Below are 20370 nucleotides of genomic sequence, written 5' to 3'. Positions count from 1 at the left end.
GCCAACCCACATCAGCATAAACACCAGTGGATCCTCAGAAAGAATACTTAGTGTAGATGGAGAAGACATAGTGTAGCTTTTGGTAATGTATATGAAAAAATGAGAATCTAACCAGATCTTGGATAAACTCGTCAAGCCCCAGATGACATAGAAGTTCTTCTAGGACAGATCACATAGGAATCACACAGCTTCTGGACAAAGAAGGTGGGGTTATTTCATGAAGAAGGCAACAGGAATCATTTATCGCACATTGGGAAAACTCATTGTCAAGCAGAGACATGCTCTGCCTCTTACTGAAGAGGCAGGAATACTGGGGTGGAATCTCACCTATGCAACGCCAGCCCTCGTCCTCGTGATCTCCGGTGCTTCATTTAGATGCCATTAAATTGCCTCACTGCTGCTCTATAAAAGTCTTGCCACCTGCCAGTTCCTCAGATCTTTGGCTTCTTCCAGTCTTGCTCCTGCCAGCGAAGAGGGTAAGTTGTTATACTTGAGATAAGGACAAGGCAAGAAGCAGAGCCAGAGTGAAGTTGGGGTGGAGAACCCTGGCTTGAAGAGTGAGCCAGGAACAGGCATTGGGGATAGCCATGAAGGAGGCTGCTAGCAGCAGCTGGTGGGAGGTGTGGAGTCCAGGGCAGAAGAGGAGAGGAGGAGGTGGGAGCTGAACTGGTAGACGAGTGTAGGAGGGAATTTCAGAGAAGGAGCTTCCCCACCCTTTGTCCAGGTGCACTTGTGCCATCTTCTCTTGGGTTCATGTGCTGATTAGGTGCAGTGATGGTTGAGCTGATCCAAAGAGCAAATGGTGAAACTTATCAAACTTGGTCTTGTTCTTTGCTCCTTGTAAGGTTCAGCTTGAGACTTCTATTGGGTACGGGTCTATTGACAAATTGGGTACTCCCTGGCGAGGCAGGAGATGGGACTGGTGGCAGACGGGAAATCAGCTGGGGAACTGAAATCTCCTAAGGATAATTCATAATGCAGACACTGAAAAGAACAGAGAGGAAGTGTGGAGAGTTGGGTAGGATTGCAACGTTCTTTCAATCCCTTCATTTCCCTTTGTGGGCACTGATGAGAGAGCTGAGCAGTGGCTTGGCTGGCATCACATGGTCAGGCGAAGGCCTGAGTTTCCTGACCCTGAGTCCATCCCTCTTCCAAGCATGCAGCCTCTGCCTGTCTGTGTCTCAAACATATCAGTACTTATAGATGCTTCTATCCACAAGGGATGCTGCAGGTATCCCGGAAACCTTCCCAGTCCCACTGTTCTGATGAATCGGTTTTGTTTTGCAGAACTTTCAAAGCCACAGCAAGATGTGTGACCAGCAGAAGCAGCCACAGTTCCCTCCATCATGTGTGAAAGGGTCAGGATCGGGAGTTTTGCAAGGGACCAACGGCGCTTCTGTGAAATGCTCACCTCCCTGCCAGACCCAAACCGTCTATGTGACGGGCCCTGCTGGGGGCTCTGGCCCAGGTCCTGCTGCAGGCTCTGCTGCGGGACTCACTCTGGGTCCAGCTCAAACCTTTGTGAAATGTCCGGCTCCAGTCCCAGCTCAAACATACGTGAAGTGCCAAGTTCCATGCCAGACTCAAACCTATGTGCAGTGTCTGGCTCCTTGCCAGCCTAAAACTTATGTGAAATGCCCAGCTCCCTGCCAGACCTATGTGAAGTGCCCAGCTCCATGCCAGACGACCTGCGTGAAATGCCCGGCCCCATGTCAGACGACCTATGTGAAGTGCCCACCTCCTTGTCAGACATACGTGAAGTGCCCAGTTCCCTGCCAGACTCAGACATATTATGTCCAGTACCCTACTACTCGCCAGAGCTACTACGTTCAAGCTCCTGCAGGTGGCTCAGCCTCCCAGGGCTGTGCCCCTGACCCATGCTCTGCACCCTGTTCTACCAGCTACTGCTGTCTGGCTCCTCGGACCTTCGGGGTGAGTCCCCTGAGACGCTGGGTCCAGAGACCTCAGAGCTGCAACACAGGATCATCTGGCTGCTGCGAGGATTCCGGGTGCTGCAGCTCTGGGTGCTGCAGCTCTGGGGGCTGTGGCTCTGGGTGCTGCAGCTCTGGGGGCTGTGGCTCTGGGTGTTGCTGTTTGGGTATTATCCCCATGAGGTCCCGAGGTCCTGCATGCTGTGACCATGGAGATGACTGCTGCTGTTAAACACAGAAGGAGAGCCCTGCTCCAGGATTTGCTACCCTGCTCTGCCTTTTGGAACACTCACCTGCCTCTGGCCCCTTTCCTGTCATTCCTAGCAACATAGGACCTCACCACTTCTCTCCGTACTTTGCTTCTTCACCAAGGCAGCCTGCCAGAGATTGCACAATCTTCAAACTTTGGCAAGAATAAAGCTCTGAATGCAATTCACAGTGACTTCCTATTTCTTTGGTGCATTTTTTAAAAAAGATTTTATTTATTTGACAGAGTTACAGATGGAGAGAGACAGAAACAGAGAGAAAGGTCTTCTATCTGCTGGTTCACTCCCCTAAAAGGCCAAAATGGTCAGAGCAGAGCTGATTCAGAGCCAGGAGCCAGGAGCCAGGTGCTTCCTCCAGGTCTCCCATGCGGGCACAGGGGCCCAAGCACTTGGGCCACCTTCTACTGCTTTTCCAGGCCATAAGCAGAGAGCTGGATTGGAAGAGGAGCAGCTGGGACTCAAATCAGAGCCCATATGGGATGTTAGCTCTGCAGGTGGAAACTTAGCCTACTGTGCCACAGTGATGCCCCCTTTGGTCCGTGTTTATACTTACCTGTCAAAAACGCTCCTGCCTCTCTCTCTCTCTTCTTATTCTTGTTTCTCAATCAGAAGAGAGACCTACATGAATGTGAACAAGCAGACTCAATTGAGTGTACTCTCAGCCTGGGAATCCCATGACTTCTAGAATTCTGTGAATACACTTTCCTACATAAATTAGCAAGATCTGAGGCAAGAGACTTCGGGGTGGAGGGCTGCCTCTTTCCTGCTCTCTGGTTGGTCTGAGAAGAGGGTTTTCAGACTGAGGTCCTCATGGCAGCATGGGGGCTTTATGCAGTTCCACAGTTTGTCTTCCTGGATGTGGGAGGGATCGTGAAATCCTGTCTTTCTGGGAGCATCGATGGATGACGTCCCTGCTACTGTGCAAGTGCCTTGAACCCAGGGTGAGTTTTCTGGATTATGTTTTCTCATTTAATTGGCTTTCCCTCTTGAGGGCATGGAGTAAAGGCAAGAAGAAAGAGGCTAGAGCTCCCCTGAAGCAGGTAGATATCCTGCAGGTTCACCCTGGGGGTAAATGAGGAATCTTCTGGCAAAAGGTGAGTCTTGTGGGATGAGAATCCTGGCCCCAAGTCCACTTATCCACAGTGATTGGCACTTCCTTATCCTTGTGTAGACAGTTCCAGAGGGTTTGAAGTGGATTTTTATCATGAGAGACTCTACAATACATATAATAAAAATAGACAGGAGGATAACCATTGCACAAAACAACCCGAAGTCCTGCTGCATGGGAGACAGCATGCTTGGAGAATGCATAGATGAAGAGACAATGAGAACAGGGGATGGTGGCGTTTCTGAGCAGTCTTGGATTCACCGACAGGGACACCAGCACAAGGTCATCTTGACAACTTTGCTGCTTTGAACATCTGAACACCTGTGGCCTTGAAGGTCATTTTCCACTTCCCCACCCAAATCCTGAAACTTGCAGCCCAGTCACTGGACACTCAGAGTGGGGAGGAGCCTTGCCCAGGACAATGAGTTCCTCTTTTTTTTTTTTTTTTTAAGATTTACTTATTTATTTGAAAGGCAGAGTTACAGAGAGAGAGAGAAGGAGAGGGAGAGAGGGAGAGAGAGGGAGAGAGAGGGAGAGAGAGGGAGAGAGAGGGAGAGAGAGGGAGAGAGAGAAAGAGAGGTCTTCCATCCGCTGGTTCGCTCCCCAATTGCCTGCAAGGTTGGAGCTGTGCCAATCCGAAGTCAGGAGTCAGGAGCCTCTTCTGGGTCTCCCACATGGGTGCAGGGGCCCAAGGACTTGGGCCACCTTCCACTGCTTTCCCAGGCCATAGCAGAGAGCTGGATCAGAAGTAGAGCAGCCAGGACTTGAACTGGCCCCCATACGGGTTGCTGCACTGCAGGCAGTAGCTTTACCCATAATGCCACAGCGCCGGCCCCTCCATGAGTTCCTCTTACACCACAAGTGGTACCTGCAATGTAGGCAGATGGGACACTGCTTATGCTGCAGTTGACGTGAACAAACGATGGTTCTTAAAATATTTAAAAGTCATACAAGCAGCATGAACTATGTAAAAATGTTGATAGTGCAGAAGCATAGGTAAAATTAAAATTCAACTTCCAGTTCCACAGTTTGCCATGGATGGCATCGCTCATCTAGATCTTTGTCTGGGTGCTACTTTTACATGAGCTGTGGAAAGATAAATGACTCCTGAAGAGAGTGGAGCCCACAAACCTCTTCCCAGTACTGACGTGTCGTGTGCTGTAGGGAACCCGTGTGATAGGTCGTGACACATTTCTAAATGCTCAGATTTCTCCCATATTGCACGACTGTCCAGGAGACACTCCCTGGACTCCCCACCCCCACCCCACCCCATGCTCTCCAACATCCAGACACTACAGCTTCTTTGTCTCTTTCTCCCCTAGCCTCCTTTTCTGTCCTCCTCCACCCAGCCCAGGCCCTGGTCCTGCACGTGTAGATAGTTTGAGTCTTTGGGGCTTCCTTGTTGGTTTTCTGTGTGTTTTACCCACCCTTGATCTCCTCTCTTCCGGAGGCATTGACACACATAGAAACCTCTTTTCCTTTCTCTGGTCTCTCTATCCTATTATGTTGATTTGGGATAGGGAGGAGGGGAAGATTTATTATCTTTAGAGGTGAAAGTATAATCTAGGAAGCAGGGAGTAAAGGTGGAAAGAAAATCAGGGAACAAACACACATTAATATATCTCAATTGATTTCATATATTAGAACTTTCCCCATTTTATTAAATGGAATTATATGTACTGACTATGATTAACTATTTTAATTTAATAAATTAATATGGGGCATAAATTTTTGTAAGTGCATATAATTGTATCTTGTTCTTTTTGTTGCTTGGTTTTTAATATTTCTATATTGTGGCCAAAAATTTATTAACCACTAATTATTGTTATCCTTTTTGTTCTCTCTCTCTCTCTCTCTTCTTTCCTCTATTTTCCTATTTCTTTCCCTTTCTTTTATTATGATGGGGGTTTTATTTAGGCTTTTTTCAAATTTTATATTGAATTTAATGAACTTTCAGAAAGTATACAAAATATAACTACATTGCTCAATAAACAAGCTGTATAACCATGACCTAAACCCCAGAAAGTTAATATCATTTTGAAAACATAATCCCCGATAGCCAAGAAGTAGGGGCCTGGGTGTGGAAACAGAAGATGGAGTACGACAGAAACAGCTTTCTGTTTGGGAAGGCCCAGTTGTGTGTTAGGTGCATTTATGGAAAAGACGAAGTAAAGAGATACAGCTGCTGAAGGCTCTGGGCTCCCCAAGCACCCAGAGCGCGTGTCCAGGAGCATCTCCCAGTGAGCCCTGGCACCCGGGAGTGAGGACCTCCCCCTCTTCAAGCTTCAGGAAGCAGGGCTTGGGAACCCTCAAGAACCTGGCTATTCTGAAAGGTCCACAGAAGAAAATTTTATGTAGAATTTTCAATCTTTCATCTAATAAATTATTATTTAACATCTATTTTAGTCCAGGTATCATTTCTATTAATTCAGAGTTTACAACACACACATACATACTAAACAACACATACACTGGGGGAGAGAGAGAGAGAGAGAACCAAATAACCCAATACCAAATGTAAAGATGCATCTATGAAGCTATGAGCTATGAAGGAGGGATATAAAATACTCTGTAAGATGAGATTTTACTTGTTCAGGGAGAGCAAACAAGACTTCCCTGAGAAAGTACAGCTTGACACCAAGGTGGGGCAGAGTTGATTGCAGAGCAATGAGAGGGGACTTCTCTGTGCAGAGGCCAGGGCTCTGTGGGAGGAGAGAACTTGACAAGCAGAGAGAGCTGGGTGACCAGAGAGAGGAACAGAGGAGGCCGAAGGGCGGGAGGGCTTGGTGATACCGTGGAGCACAGCATCGTCAGTGGAGCTGTCCAAGCAGCCACTGTGAAATTTCAAGCAGGCAGGTGATACAAATGATTTGTGGCTCTGAAAGTTTATCTTTCTCTACAGAAAGATATTCACGCTTTTTAGAGCATGTAAAGGCCACTCTGAAACAATTTCCCAGTGGTTTTAGTTACATTGCTCTCTCCCAGCCCTACCACAGGTAACCTCCCCATCTCAGGTTCTAGTTGTCACGTCTGTGAAATATCAGCTTGGGTCATATCCTGAGTGACAGGACTTCAAATGCCAGCAGTAGGTGATTTTTGTCTCCCAGTGTAGGAACTTCACACTGAGTAATCCTGGCTATTTTATCTCTGTAATTGCTGGTCCAGAGATGTGACTTCCAGAATACTCATTTTCAAGACATTTTTTATGTTAAATGAAAGTGCTACCATAGCCCATTTTCAAAATAACACACGACATCTTGATGCAGCGGATCTTATGTAAAACAATCCAGATTTCCCCACTTCTAGTCCCTTTTCAATATGTCTCGGACACTTAACACTGAATGATTCAGGGAGAATGCAAGTCCGGAACACAGAACCAACCCCATGGGAAACTGGCAACAGCCTGAGGTGCTGCCGCCCTGGGATCTAGGACGAGTATACTATCCAACAATTTCTCTGGAATAGAAAAGTCCACTGAATAGAATCCAACCCTTTCCTTGGCCAAGATAGTTTTTATAATGTTTTTGCTTCCAGGAAAAGCCTCTGTCAAAATTATTGATAGGTAAGGTTGGTGTACACACACACACACACACACACACACACATGCATATATATATATATATATAATGTTTCCCAAAAGAGACTGCTAAAAATAGCCATGCACATCTCAGTGTTTGAGTCTTACACATATACTATACATATACTCTATATGAAAGTATAACCAGTATTGTTGAATACCCAGAAGATAAGCAACAGTAATCCATTTATTCTTGACTGCAAAATGGAAGGGCAGAGAGAAGCAGTTTTGATTTATTGGGGCCTGCTGCGTGCTGGGCATCTTGTGCTGCTCTCCTGCTGGAGCGATGCAATGTCTGATCTGAGCTACCTGGTGAGTGATGGAGGAGCAGCAGGTAGGGCTGTGGTGACATCTGGACTTGCGAGCCAGGCAGATCTGTTTGCTAGCTCTGTGGGTCCAGGTGAGATACGTGATCCCTCCGCTCAGAGGCTGTGTGCCATCAAGCCACATACAACAGCACCCAGCACATCTAAGGTACACGATGTGCTAAGCCACCAGGTTCTGTCCTTGGTTGGAGGGGTTGTGTCACTAAGTAGAAAGGAAGAGGGTGACAGAGGAATCAGATGAAAAGTATCAAGGGCTTCTTACAATGTGAAATGTTTAGTCCTATAATAAAATGCAACAAGATTTTCATTATGGATAAAATTATGAGAATGAGTGACCTGACATTACAAAGGACCAGTGTCTCACAGCTTCTCGTGTCTGTTATCTCCCATCTCTGCCACTAATTCCCTTTGTGACACTGAAGAAGCCACTTTGTCTCTGGGTCTGTTTCATCCTCTCTAAAATGGGGAGGCAGAGGCGCCGGCATTGTGGTGTAGCAGGTAAAGCCACTACTGCCTGCAGTGCCAGCATCCCATATAGGTGCCAGATCAAGACTTGGCTGCTCTATTTCCAGTCCAGATCTCTGTTATGGCATGGGAAAGCAATAGAAAGTGGCCCAAGTGCTTGGGCCCCTGTACCCATGTGGGAGACCCAGAAGCAGCTCCTGGCTCCTGGCTTCAGATCAGCCCAGTTCTGACTGTTGCGGCCATGTGGGAAGTGAACCAATGGATGGAAGACCTTTCTCTCTCTCTGCTTCTGCCTCTGCCTCTCTGTAACTCTGCCTTTCAAATAAATAAATAACTCTTTTAACAAAATGGGGAGGTGGGGCAGGATGATTACTGAGAGCCTTGTCCAGCTCTAATAGTCTGTACTTCCATTATGCAGATTCTCCTCAGAGTGCAGAGAGAATATCTTCCTAAGACAGTGGAGACAGGGCAGCGTTTGATGGATAAACCACTTGTTTCCCTTGAAGGGGCATAGGGAGTGGGGCACCCAGATGACGGTTTCCCACCTGGAGTCAGCATTTGACGTGAAGGGGGAGTCTAGACCAGGTCCCCAGACAGAAGTTGGCTGGGAAGATGTCCTACTCAGATAACATTCCCTGCCGTCTGTATAAGCATCTCCACCCAGCTGATGGCAGCTGGTGACCTGATGACCACGTCTGCCGTGTCATGTTAGGGTGGGCTGAGCCACGGTAAGAGAAGAGGGGGTGGAATAGTGTCTGCAGCACCAAAGGGCTGAGCAAGGCAGGCACTGAGTAATAGTCTCAGACATCCCCATGGGCAGCCTCGTGTGCAGCCCACACAGGTGCTCTGCTCTGAGACCTGTTCATCATGACACTGGGGAAGAGCTGGGACCAGGCCTTCTTCTCTCTGATGTCTCCAGAGCCAAGCACAGGGTGGCACTCACCCTGTTCTTGTCAAATAAAGGGATGACTTTTCCCCATTTTTGTGTTTGTCTTAAGGGCTCTTTCCTATATTGTGTGAATCCAATCTGATGACCCCAGAAGCACCAGGAAAGACTCATGGGCTTAGCTTCCATGGATTTTTCAGACAGAAAAAAATCCAATGTAAATAATGTCTACTATTCATCGAGCTGTCATAGTGCTAAGGACTCCATGGACCCCACCTCTGACAGCCCTGACTCAGAGAGTGCTCAGACCCTGCTCATCATCCTACCTTACTTTATTTTTCTTTCTAGATTGTTATACTACTTAAAACTATATGACATATTTATTTCCTAGTGTTTTGCATTTTGTTAGAATGGAATCAGGGCCCTTGTGTTTCTTATTGACTATTTGTATGCCCTGTGCCTAGAACAGCATCTGGCAGGTAACAAACAGTTAATGTGTATTTGTTGGAAGAATATTTGGGTCTCATTTATTACTCAAGAGGTAGATACACTTTCTATACTCAGTTGCTGGGATATTGAGACACCTAAGCCTAGACAACTTGTCTGAAGTCTCATTAATGGTAGGTCAGACTTTAGCCAGGTTTACACGAGGGTGCAACTAGGGTGTGACTGTCCCCCACACTAGAACTTGAATTCCAATGCATGGAGGGATTCTGGGCCCCATGACTTTTGAGAATCTGATTTCTGACAAAGAAACTGAGTTTTGTCTTCCACTTCTCTTCACTTTGTGCTTCTTTTACTTTCCACATCTACTTTTAGATTCTACTGTGATGATAACTAAGAACTGCAAGGTAAATCTGGTTTACATGCTCTTTTTTAAATTGCCAAGCGATTTATTTATTTCAGAGGGAGGGAGGGATGGGGGGGGAGAGAGAGAGAGAGAGAGAGAAACAGAGAGGGATAGAGTGCTCCTATATGCTGGTGCTCCCCTAACCCCCAAAATGTCACAGTGGTTGCAGCTGAACTGGAATCAAAGCTGGGGGCAGGGTCTCCTATGTGGATGTCAGAAACCCAACTACTTCAGCCATCACCGCTACCTCTCAGAGTCTTCATTAGCAGGAAGCTGGAGTCAGGAGCTGCAGCCAGGCATTGATACCAAGCACCCTGATGAGGGACTCATGCATCTTAGCCAGTGTCCTAACCATTAGGTCCAATGCCCATCCCCAGGCAATTTAAATCCATGACCTCATTTAAAAGGCAGCAGGATGCAATAGGAAAGGAAATATTGATATCCTTCCTGCTCCAGTGTAAGGGATGAGAAAACTGGAGTTCAGAGAAATCACAGGAATGACCTGGTTGGTCCTGGGTATGGTGGGGCAGGACTCAAATCTGAATGGTTCCAGGTATGGTGGGGCAGGACGATGGGGCAGGACTCAGGTCCAGATGGTTCTGGGTATGGTGGGACAGGACTCAGATCTGATGGTTCGAGGTATGATGGGGCAGGACTCAGATCCGGGTGGCTTTGGGTATGGTGGGGCAGGACTCAGGTCTGGATGGTTCCAGATATGATGGGGCAGGACTCAGATCTGATGGTTCCGGGTATGATGGGATAGAACTCAGATCTGATGGTTCCAGGTTTGATGGGTCGGGACTCAGGACAGGACTTCCATCCTCACAGCCCATTCTCTTGCTCACAGCAGTTGAAGCCCTTTGGTTCCCACCACTGTGTGGCCTCTTGTCCTCATGCTGCTCCTGTCCCCGCTGACTCCCACGCTGCTCCTTTTGTACTGTAGGGGCTCTTCAGGAAAACTCCATGCCTTCTAGCACAGCACTCCTGCAAAACATGAATTACATCATCCCATGACTGGGCATTTGTTGTCTGGGGAGCTACCAAGGAGGCCCTGGGCAGCCCTGGAGGAGGTGGAGTTTGGCCTCATATCTCAGGAGTCACCTTCCTTGTTCACTTGGGATTCTCCTCCTCAGTGTCCGCACCCTCAGGAAGGTGTAATCACTCATTGAATAAGCGCCTATGCAATAAGCACTCTGGACTCAGGGCTGGGCCTGGGGAAGACCAAGATGAAGAATACCTGCCCCTGTCTCTGAGGAATCCGTAGTCTTCTGCTTAAGCCACACAGAGGATGTCGAGTACAGTAAATAAGACCTCATGGGAACACAGAGGAAAGATGGGCAACTTGGGTAGCAGGAGGAGGCTGGGGTCAGGACAACTATGGCGAGTCTACCTTCAAATCTTCCTGAGCCAGAGAGATGCAGCACCTCAACCACACAGAGTGCAGACAGGCATCACTTGTTTGAAAATGTCCCTGTGGCAGCCACTGAGGGCCTCCTCTCCAGAGATGTTCCTGTCCCCTGTTCTTTCCCCAAAGACATGGGCACAGTGTGCTTGGATCACAGCGGCTGTGTGAGCAGCCAGAGTCTTCTGGTCCAGCCTCACCCTGGGAGTGGGCCAGCTGACCCCGGGATGGTGGCTCTCCCACCCAACTCTCCATCCTGTTGGGGGTCTGGGCTCTGACTTCCTCCTCAACTAGCAAGGGCACCAAAAGGAAATCTGATGAGCTTGATTTAACCCTTAGAGCAGACAGCTTGCTCCACCCCTTTCTCTGGTTTCTGTTTTTTTCTTTCATTCTAGCCTAGTAATTCCTATCCCTAAGTAATGTGTATGAATGTGAGTGTGCTCGCACATACACACATAGACAGAGGTATGCACACAAAAACACAAGAGTGTAATGAATCTATACCTACACACATGTAGTACACACATATCCATAGGGATGCATGTGTTTGTATAAATATAAATATATAGGTTTGCATTATTCATTTATTTTTAAATACTTTCTTTTTTAAAGATTTATTTATTTATTTGGAAGGTAGAGGTTCAGCAATGGCCTGGGCTAGGCTAGGCTGAATGAAGTCAGAAGCCAGGAACTCCACATGAGTGGCAGGGGCCTCCATTTTGATTTTAACCTTTAAATTAAAAGTTTAAAGGTTAAAGGTTATGTTAAGCTGTTGCTTTAGTGTGAGAGTTTATCTGAATAATATGTCCTACCATTACTGGGATCTACAGGTTTGATCAGGTCTCTGAAATTCTAATATGCATAGTATGAGTTCCATAAATCCACCACAAAAATGGCTTCCATGTTCAAATCCATCAGGAGAGCATGCGTGGTCTGAGACAGCATTGTGATGAGCCGCCTGACTATGGTCATGTGTGATCACTTAACAGAGGGTCTGAAAGTCCTGATGCAGAGAAAATAGTTTCATTTTATAAAACCTCTTGTTTCCTAGGTTAACTCAATTGTTGAGTCCTGCCCTGTGTGCCGCTGTTTCATGGTGTGACCTGCGTTACAAAAATGCTACATCAAACACAAAATGATTATAAAATATTGGAAGTTTTCTATAAAAGATAACTGACAGGTGTCTGCTCAATTCAAGCAATCCTAATGCCAATTCCCTTATTGTATAGGATACATTGTATAAAGTTCACCAGTAAACTCTCCTCTTGTGCTATGGTGGGAAGAACACAAGCTTTGAGTCAAATGCCTCTGGATTATAATTTCACTACTACTACCTCCTGGAGCAGTGAATTTAGGCAAGGTATTTTAGCTTCAATGGGTCTTGACTTCTTCACTTGTAAAAGAGAAATATCGTTTCTTCCTTGCTGCGTTATTGTAAGGATTAAATGAAATAGTACCATTCGCAGACCATTTGAACCGCTAGGGACATTGAGCTGTTGTGTTCTCCTTGCTGTCTCCTCTCATCCGTGTTTCTGATTCACGGCCCCTCTTGCCTTCCAAGGAGAAAAGAGGTTTGCCAGAGTCTGAGAGAGAAGTGTTTGGGGGAGCAGAGTGACTAGTGGCTGAGCGCTGTATTACATTGGTCCCCACTATTGCTCTCTGTTATTTTTCTGGGGGAAATGGGCAGATCGGGACTCGACTCTGCTGTGTGTATTCTAGGGAAGCCACAAGTTGCCTAAGGCCACGTAAATGGCAGGTGTAACCTCCAAGTACATGGAATTCTTGCTGGTAATGATTTGTAGATGAGATAAATATTCTGACAGTTGAATGGAAATTTGGAAGATGTGGAAACAGGTATTTAGCTCTCTCTCTCTGTGATCTTTGGAATTCCAGAATATATGCTGGGGAGCCTTCCTGGGTTTGGGGAAAGGTAACTTCTGCCACACGGTAGAAAGCTGTGTGAAAAGATGGAGAGATAGCCTCCTGCAACCCCGCCACCAAACTTGGAGAGGGAACTCATTGTGAGGAAGATTATCTACTAGGAGTACTCTGCTCTTACTCAAGCCTCCTCCGTTTCTGTAGCTCCCTCATCTTTAAATAATACTGTTTTCTTAATTGACCTCTTCTCGTTCTGCCATAGAAGATTAAGAAAAGAGTTCAGGGAAAATTTTTAAGCTTTCAACATGCTCTTGGACTAGAAATATCATTATGGGGGTCAGTGCTGCGATGCAGAGGATAAAGCTGCTGCTTGCAGTGCCAGCATCCTATATGGGTGCCTATTCAAGTCCCAGCTGCTCCACTTCTAATCCAGTTCTCTGCCATGGCCTGGGAAAGCAGTAGAAGATGACCCAAGTGCTTCTGCCTCTGCGTCTATGTGAGAGACCTGGAAGAAGCTCCTGGCTCCTGGCTTTGGATCAGCTCAGCTCTGACCATTTTGCCCATTTAGGGAGTGAACCAGTTGATGGAAAGCCTCTCTTCTCTCTCTCTCTCTCTCTCTCTCTCTCTCTCTCTCTCTCTTTCTGCCTCTACCTATATAACCCTGCCTTTCAAATAAATAAATGAATCTCAAAAAAAAAAAAAAAAAAAGAAGAAGAAGAAAAAGAAATCTCATAATAGAATAGTCCTTCTGTTGAGGATTGTGTGACCAGATCCAAGTTTCTGACGATGTGACCCTACCCTCTGGGACTGTTGTTACTGGGGACATGGCTTAAAGGAGGGCTGGGACATTCGGAAGGGAACAAAGAGGTCATCGAAGGACAAGATGACTTTTAGGATTAAAGTTTTAGCCTTGGATCTAGCGTAAACTGTCTTGTTCTCGCATTGTTTCATAGAAAGCATATCCGTTATCTAAGGCAAATTCATCAATTAGCTGCACGTTTAGATCAGGCTTTGATCTGCATCCTCTGATTCACAGATCTGTATCCTTTCCATGTTCTCCATAGCCAAGGAATTGAAAGAGAAATTTCCACAACAGAATAAGAACAGGAATCTCCACAATGGAACTAAGAAAGCACATACAGAAAGATGTTATTAGAACACCAAACTGAGTTCCATTTACAACTCAGTCAAGACCGCAAGAGATAATTTTTCTGGGAAGCCGCGGAAGATGGTTCAAGTGCTTGGGCCCCTGCACCCATGTGGGAGACCCAGAAGAAGTTCCTGGCTCCTGGCTTTGGATCTGCTCAGCTCTGGCCATTGAGGCCATTTGGGGAGTGAATCATTGGATGGAAGACCTTTCTCTCTGACTTTCCTTCTCTGTTTATAACTCTACCTCTCAAATAAATAAACAAAATGTTATAAAAAAAAGAATTCTCTTAAGTTTCAGACTAGATAAACTTGTCAAGATTCTCATTATTATCCCCCAGGTGTTTAAGGGACCGGGGTCACTAGAAGGAGTGTCCTAGAGGTGAGTAGTGCTGGGTGGTGCTCCTGCTCTATGCGGTGGGGTGTGGTCACCTCTGGTCTCATACTCATTCCATTCCTGACCTCCCCTGGCCATACCTTGGGCATCACATGTTAGGATGTCTGCTTTGTAGGTGAGACCTGTGGGGTGGTGACTGTCATGGTATGTTTGTACGTGTGCATGCTCTGTATGTCGGGCACATGTCACTCTGCAACCTAAACTTTTGAAAAAAAAAAAGGCTATGTGGGTGGGAGGGGAAGGAGGGTGGCTTTGGGGGGACAGCAGGATACTGAGGTATCTGGGGCTGGGGTTCAAAGGGTTGGAAAAAATGATGCAAAAGTTTGCTCTCTCACTGTCTGTAACTCTTCCTGTCAAATAAAAAAAAAATCGTTTGCATTTCTTGAAGAACAAGGACTCTTCCATTTCTAGGATCTTTGTGTCTTGCTTGTTACCAACTATTTACCTAGTTCTCTGATGGCTACTTTTTCCTTCAAAATGAAAAGGGTCTGTATGCCCCTTTATGAAAAACCATTGTGACAAGTGAGTCAGAATTCGCTTCTTCAGCCAGATTTAGAAGGAAGGAAAACTGAAGGAAAGTGGTTGGGAGATCAGGTCTCTCTTCCACATGCTGATTTCATTTCCTTCAGCTATAGACCCAGCAGCGGGAGAGTGAGGTCGGATGGTAGGTCTGTTTGAAGGGTTTTGAGGAATCTCCACACCATTCTCCTTAGGGTGGTCCTCCTGCTCTGTGTGGTGGTTACCTTTGGTTCTCCTAGTTATGTCATTCCTGCCATACCCTGGCCATACCTCAGCCATTTTAGATCACAATGTCCGTTCTGTAGCTGGTGCCTTGGGGGCAATGCCAACCCACCCTGAAAATCACATAGCCTCTACATTGCAGATGTACTCGTAACAGTCAGGATTTAGAATCACCTAAATGTGCATCAATGGATAAAGAACATGTGCTACACGTATACAGTGTCATATTATTCTGCCACAAAAAATAAAATCTTGACATATCCAGCAAAATAAATGGAACTAGAGATCTGTAAGTTAAGTGAAATAAGGCAGACACAGAAAGCCAAATATCATATGTTCCCCCTCATATTGGAAGTTAAACACACACGCATGCACACACACACACAAAATGAATTCAAAATACTGATTACCAAGAGGCCAGGAGGGAGGGGAAGGCTGTAGTGCGGGAGACTGGGTAACGGGTACCAAAACACAGTGGGACGAATGTAGAACATTCTGGTGTTGTGTAGCACATTGAGAGTGACCATGGCTCATGCTGATACATTATAGTTGGTATAAACAATTGAAACAGAGAAGTAGGATTCCACATAAATAATTGAAACAGAGAAACAGATCGGCTACAAACATGAAGAACAGATAAGGAAACATAGAGTCTGGTTTCCTGGTATAACTGGTTGAAGCTATGTATATGTGTTGAAATATTGTATAGTATCCCTTAAAAAATGTTCAAGTATTCGATGCGAATACAAAATTTAAACATTTTAAAATTGAACAAGAAAAAGTGGTCGTAATGCTTCTTTGTAGCTTTGACAATTTTTTTTCAAATTTTCATTTAAAAATCATTTATTTGAGAGAGAGATAGAGGAAGAGACGGTAACCATCTGCTGGTTCACTGTCCAAATGACGGCAATGGCCAGGACTGGATCAGGCCAAAGCCAGGAGTTAGAAACTCAGTCTGGGTCTACTGTATGGGTGTCAGAGACCAAAACACTTGAGTCATCACTTGCTGCTTCCCAAAGGCTAAAACCTTGCCCAGAATGCTTGGATCTTAATCTCTGGTCCAGCACCAGTTCTGGGACTTGGAATAAGTTTCTTAATGTGTTTTTGCCTCAGTCTCCACAATCTTTACTGTTGTATATATAGGCTGCCGTGGACATTAGGTAACCACAGCATGTGCAATGACTGGAGAGGCCCTGGCTTACAGTATGTGGTACTCCATAGATGTTATCTTTAATGGTTGACACCTGAGCTGGAAAGGAGAAGTGTTGAAGTCTTTGGAACACAAGAAAGAGTCCAATCCATCCAGTGAGCCAGATGTGGGTATAGAACTGGAACAGAGCCCAGAGGTGGCCTGGACCCAAACCCACAGAGATCCTTCCAACTGCCTCTTTGGCCCATCCTCTCTGAAAGCAGCTCTCAGTAAAATGGTGTTCTCTCCGATATGTCATTCTAGACTTGCTGCCTGCACCAGAAGGTCAGAAAGCATTTCCTATTTCTTGTAAGTGTCTTCCCATGGATGAAGAGATCTATTAAAACCATCTATTAAAAATAATCTGGGGTCCAGCACTGTGGCGTAGCGGGTAAAGCCGCCGCCTGCAGTGCTGGCATCTTATATGGGCGCCAGTTCGCTTCCCGGCTGCTCCACTTCCAGTCCAGCTCTCTGCTATGGCCTGGGAAAGCAGTAGAGGATGGCCCAAGTCCTTGGGCCCCTGCACCCACGTGGGAGACTGGGAAGAAGCTCCTGGCTCCTGGCTTCGGATCGGCACAGCTCTGGCTGTTGCAGTCATCTGGGGAGTGAAACATTGATGGAAGACCTTTCTCTCTCTCTGCCTCTCCTCTCTCTGTGTAACTCTGACTTTCAAATAAATAAATAAATCTAAAAAAATTGATTTCAAGAGAACAGACTTTTTTCTCTTTTTGAATATCTGTATCTGACACATGATAATTATACATAGTTACAGATTCAATGTGACATATCAGTACATTAACATGTTTTGTAATCATCAGATCCAAGTAATGGGCATATCCACCGTCACAGATGTTTAGCCTTTCTTTCTGTTGGTGCCATTCAACCTTTTCTCTATTTTGAAATATTCAGTTAATTGTTGTCACCCATAGTTATCTTCCTGTGTCATAGGACACGAGAGATTATTCCTCCTCTCCAATGGGACCCTTACACCTGCTGACCGTGCTCCCTCCCCTCCCCCCTCACACCCTCCACAGGCTCTGGGAACCACGATTTCATTCTCCACCTCTTAAATCCTTGGAAATAGTGATCTTTGTTCCACTTGCTCTAATCCTTTCTGAAATTACTATGGTTTCAGCCCTTGCCACTGAACAAGTATTTCCAATGCCATTAATGGACCCCATCTCCATGCGTTCATCTTTTGAAATTTCTTTCTCCATTTCTCCCAGAATGCCAGGATTTTCTCTTGATTTTTTTTCCACTAAGCCTCTCAACTTTGCCTACCCATTCGGTTCCACCTGATTCTGCCTCTTATTCAACCCTGTCTCCTCGTAGTGTGCACGTTCTCCATCAGTGGGTGCAGCCTCTCACACGCCTTCACATTGTTAATTAATTACCAAGGATCCGATCCAGCCTGCATAATGTGATGCTCTCTCATACATGACCATGAAAGCCTGGCAAATTTCTCTAGGAGAATTACTGTTTTCTTAAAATACAGAAACAAACAAAAACCAACAGCCCAACTACAATATGTGCTCATTAAAGTTAATGAGGATTCCTTATTCACAGCAATGTAACCCTGTTTACCAATTAGTAGGTGCTGAACTAATGTCAAGTGAAAGAAATCCTTTATTCTATTTTTCTTGCTAGGAGAGCCTACCTATAGACATGCAACAGCTTAATAATGTAGTTATTCTAATTCAGCCCTCAGCTCCAGCCCTGAGGCAAAAAGACTGTTAGAACTTCCAAGTTCAAAATAGCATTTATCTCTCTCCCAGACCCCTTTGCAAGCCCCCCTCTCCTGGGATGGTGGCACCACACCCTCCACGTGGCTGCTACCTTCCGGGGTCATCAAGGCTTGCCAAGGTCTTCACTCCCCGGTGGATTCCCCTTCTAGTCCACACTGCCAATCTGACCTCGTTCCCAGGAGTCATGCTCCCAATTTATCTCTTGGGAATTAATATTCAGTATTAGTGGAAATAACGTTAAGCCTCCCTGGGAATCTGTCTTGGATTCCGAAAACAGAAGACCTGCCATACTGTGGCTGGAATCCCTGCCTCTGTGCTCTGGAAATGCCCGCCTTCCTGTTCCCTGATGTCCAGTCTTCATCCTCTGCTTCTTGTGCCAGATACTGTCCCAAGCACATAGAATTCAGGGCTGAATAAAACATAGGCTACACTCGAATGGCTCCTAGGTTGGAAAGACATGTAGAAAGCTTATGAAACTGTTCTGGAGAAAAGCTATAAGGGACCCGGACCAAAGACCAAGACCACATAGCCCAGAAACTTACAGATCCTTGCTTATACATTCATGCTCTGAGATGGCAAGGAACTCAGAGCATTCTGTGTCATATTTGTGTCATTGATATCTTGCAAAATTATGGGCCCAGGAAAGACAGTACATATTTATTGAATTAATGAATGAGTGAATGCATGAATGTGGAATGGCTGGACTGCATCAGGTCTGTGGAGCAGATACCTGGGCAGTCTCTAGCTTCCAGATTCCTCTTAGCCTCTCTCCCCAGAGGTCCCCGGGGGCCCCAGGGCTGGGAGTGTGAGGACCCGCCCTCATCTGGGTTGTGAAAGTGACTGGTCTGCATACACAGGCCGTGCCTCACTCCCAGGGGCTCATCAGGCCCAGGATAAAAGGGCTCCAGCGCCCTGCTCCTCAGTCCTCAGCCTTCCACTGACAGCTTCCACTTCCTCCACTGATCAGGTGAGTGTCAGGCTGTGGGCAGCGCTGGGTGGGGAGAGGGCAGAGGAAGGCAGGGAGGAGGAAGGAGTTCCCGGGGGAGAAGGGAGCTGCTGGCAGAGGTTCTCCAAACTGCGGTTGAACCAGGCCTGGGCTGGCTTTGTGTAACTTTGTCAATGCCAGCCTTTCCTGACTTCTGAGCATCCGGCCGGGAGCTGGCTGTGGGACTGTGTCCCAGCCTGGAACCGGACACCAATAGAACCAGGGGGTAAAGGTAGAAGAGAAGGAACAAGCCGACAAGTCATGGGCCTTGAGCCGCCAGAGTCGGGGTCGGCAAGAGCTTTTCCTGATCCATCTACTGATCCATCCCAGGAAAGTTTCAAAACACACAACCAGCCGTGTTACCAAGTGCTTAGGAAGCTTTATAACGGGGCTGATTCTGGAGCTCATGTGGGAAGATGGTCAGTGTCTCTCAGTGGGGGCAGCAAAGAATTGCGAGGGAAGGAGCTTTTACTGCACTAGATTTTACTGCACATTCGTTTCCACATTCAACTTATAGATTGCAAAGAACCTTGTGCCAGAGTGAGCATCTCCAGGAAGGACAGAGCAGCTTGATAGCTGTGCGGCCGTCTCTTCCATCTCTTCCATTTCTCCTTAGGTTCACGGACTTCCCCTCGAAGATGTCCTGCCAGCAGAGCCAGAAGCAGTGCCAGCCCCCTCCTAAGTGCCAATCCCCGAAATGTCCCCCCAAATGCCCTCCGGTGTCCTCCTGCTGCGGCTCCAGCTCCGGGGGCTGCTGCAGCTCCGGGGGCGGCGGCTGCTGCCTGAGCCACCACAGGCCCCGCCGGTCCCTTCGTCGCCGACACCAGAGCTCTGGTTGCTGCAGCAGTGGTGGTGGCAGTAGCTGCTGTAGCAGTAGCTGCTGTAGCATTAGCAGCGGCGGCGGCAGCAGCTGTGGTGGCGGCAGCAGCAGCGGCAGTGGCTGCTGTGGCAGCAGCGGCGGCGGTGGCAGCGGCCAGCAGTCTGGGGGCTCCGGCTGCTGCTGACCTGGGCCGTGAGGAGCGCAGACAAGCAGGGCTGGAGGAACCAAAGTGCAGGACACCCATGCCAGCCTGCTGCTTCCCCACCTTCCTTCCTCGCTGGCCATGCCCTGGCTCGGAGATGCTGAGATCTTCCTCCTGAAGGTGCTGAATTTTCTCCTACATGGTCGGCTCCCCTATTCTGTGCTGTGAAAGAATAAACTCTTCCCTGCAGAACCTCACCAGGCTCTTGCTTATTTTTTTTGCCAGCAGCATCCCCACAGATCAGTGTTAGCAACTTGGTGCTCAGCCATGTGCTGACTGAGGACGAAGTCTGGCTCCTTCACCTTTCCAAAATGTAACTATGAATTCATCAGTCCCAGAGTTCAGCCCAGCCCTCGGGTGTCAGGATGTCTGGGTGTTCTTATATGAGGTACATGGCTGCTCTGGGGGACATCTGGGCTTCCATATCCTTCAATGCATCACATTGCTCATGGCGGA

General features: G+C 46.9%; 2 protein-coding genes across 2 annotated transcripts; both read left to right on the top strand.

The window, feature by feature from the left end:
- The first annotated feature begins 1292 nt into the window (after window positions 1-1292).
- Window positions 1293-2365, top strand: KPLCE (KPRP N-terminal and LCE C-terminal like protein). The gene has a single exon (XM_008264426.5). The coding sequence runs from the start codon at window positions 1309-1311 to the stop codon at window positions 2161-2163; it is 855 nt and encodes a 284-aa protein (XP_008262648.1). The 5' UTR covers window positions 1293-1308; the 3' UTR covers window positions 2164-2365.
- Window positions 2366-18828: 16463 nt separating this feature from the next.
- Window positions 18829-20103, top strand: LOC149125515 (uncharacterized). Its single transcript, XM_089301646.1, has 2 exons — window positions 18829-18874; window positions 19509-20103. The coding sequence occupies exon 2, from the start codon at window positions 19531-19533 to the stop codon at window positions 19894-19896; it is 366 nt and encodes a 121-aa protein (XP_089157772.1). The 5' UTR covers window positions 18829-18874; window positions 19509-19530; the 3' UTR covers window positions 19897-20103.
- Window positions 20104-20370: the final 267 nt, after the last annotated feature.

The sequence above is a fragment of the Oryctolagus cuniculus genome, chromosome 7, assembly GCF_051225735.1.
Source record: "Oryctolagus cuniculus isolate XC-2025 breed Fujian yellow rabbit chromosome 7, ASM5122573v1, whole genome shotgun sequence".
Classification (NCBI taxonomy): Eukaryota; Metazoa; Chordata; class Mammalia; order Lagomorpha; family Leporidae; genus Oryctolagus; species Oryctolagus cuniculus.
Note: the sequence above shows the minus strand (reverse complement) of the source record. Positions and strands in the feature narration are given on the sequence as shown.

Coding starts and splice junctions, on each gene's coding strand:
- KPLCE (XM_008264426.5), top strand. CDS start 1,309: ATGTGTGACCAGCAGAAGCAGCCACAGTTCCCTCCATCATGTGTGAAA.
- LOC149125515 (XM_089301646.1), top strand. CDS start 19,531: ATGTCCTGCCAGCAGAGCCAGAAGCAGTGCCAGCCCCCTCCTAAGTGC.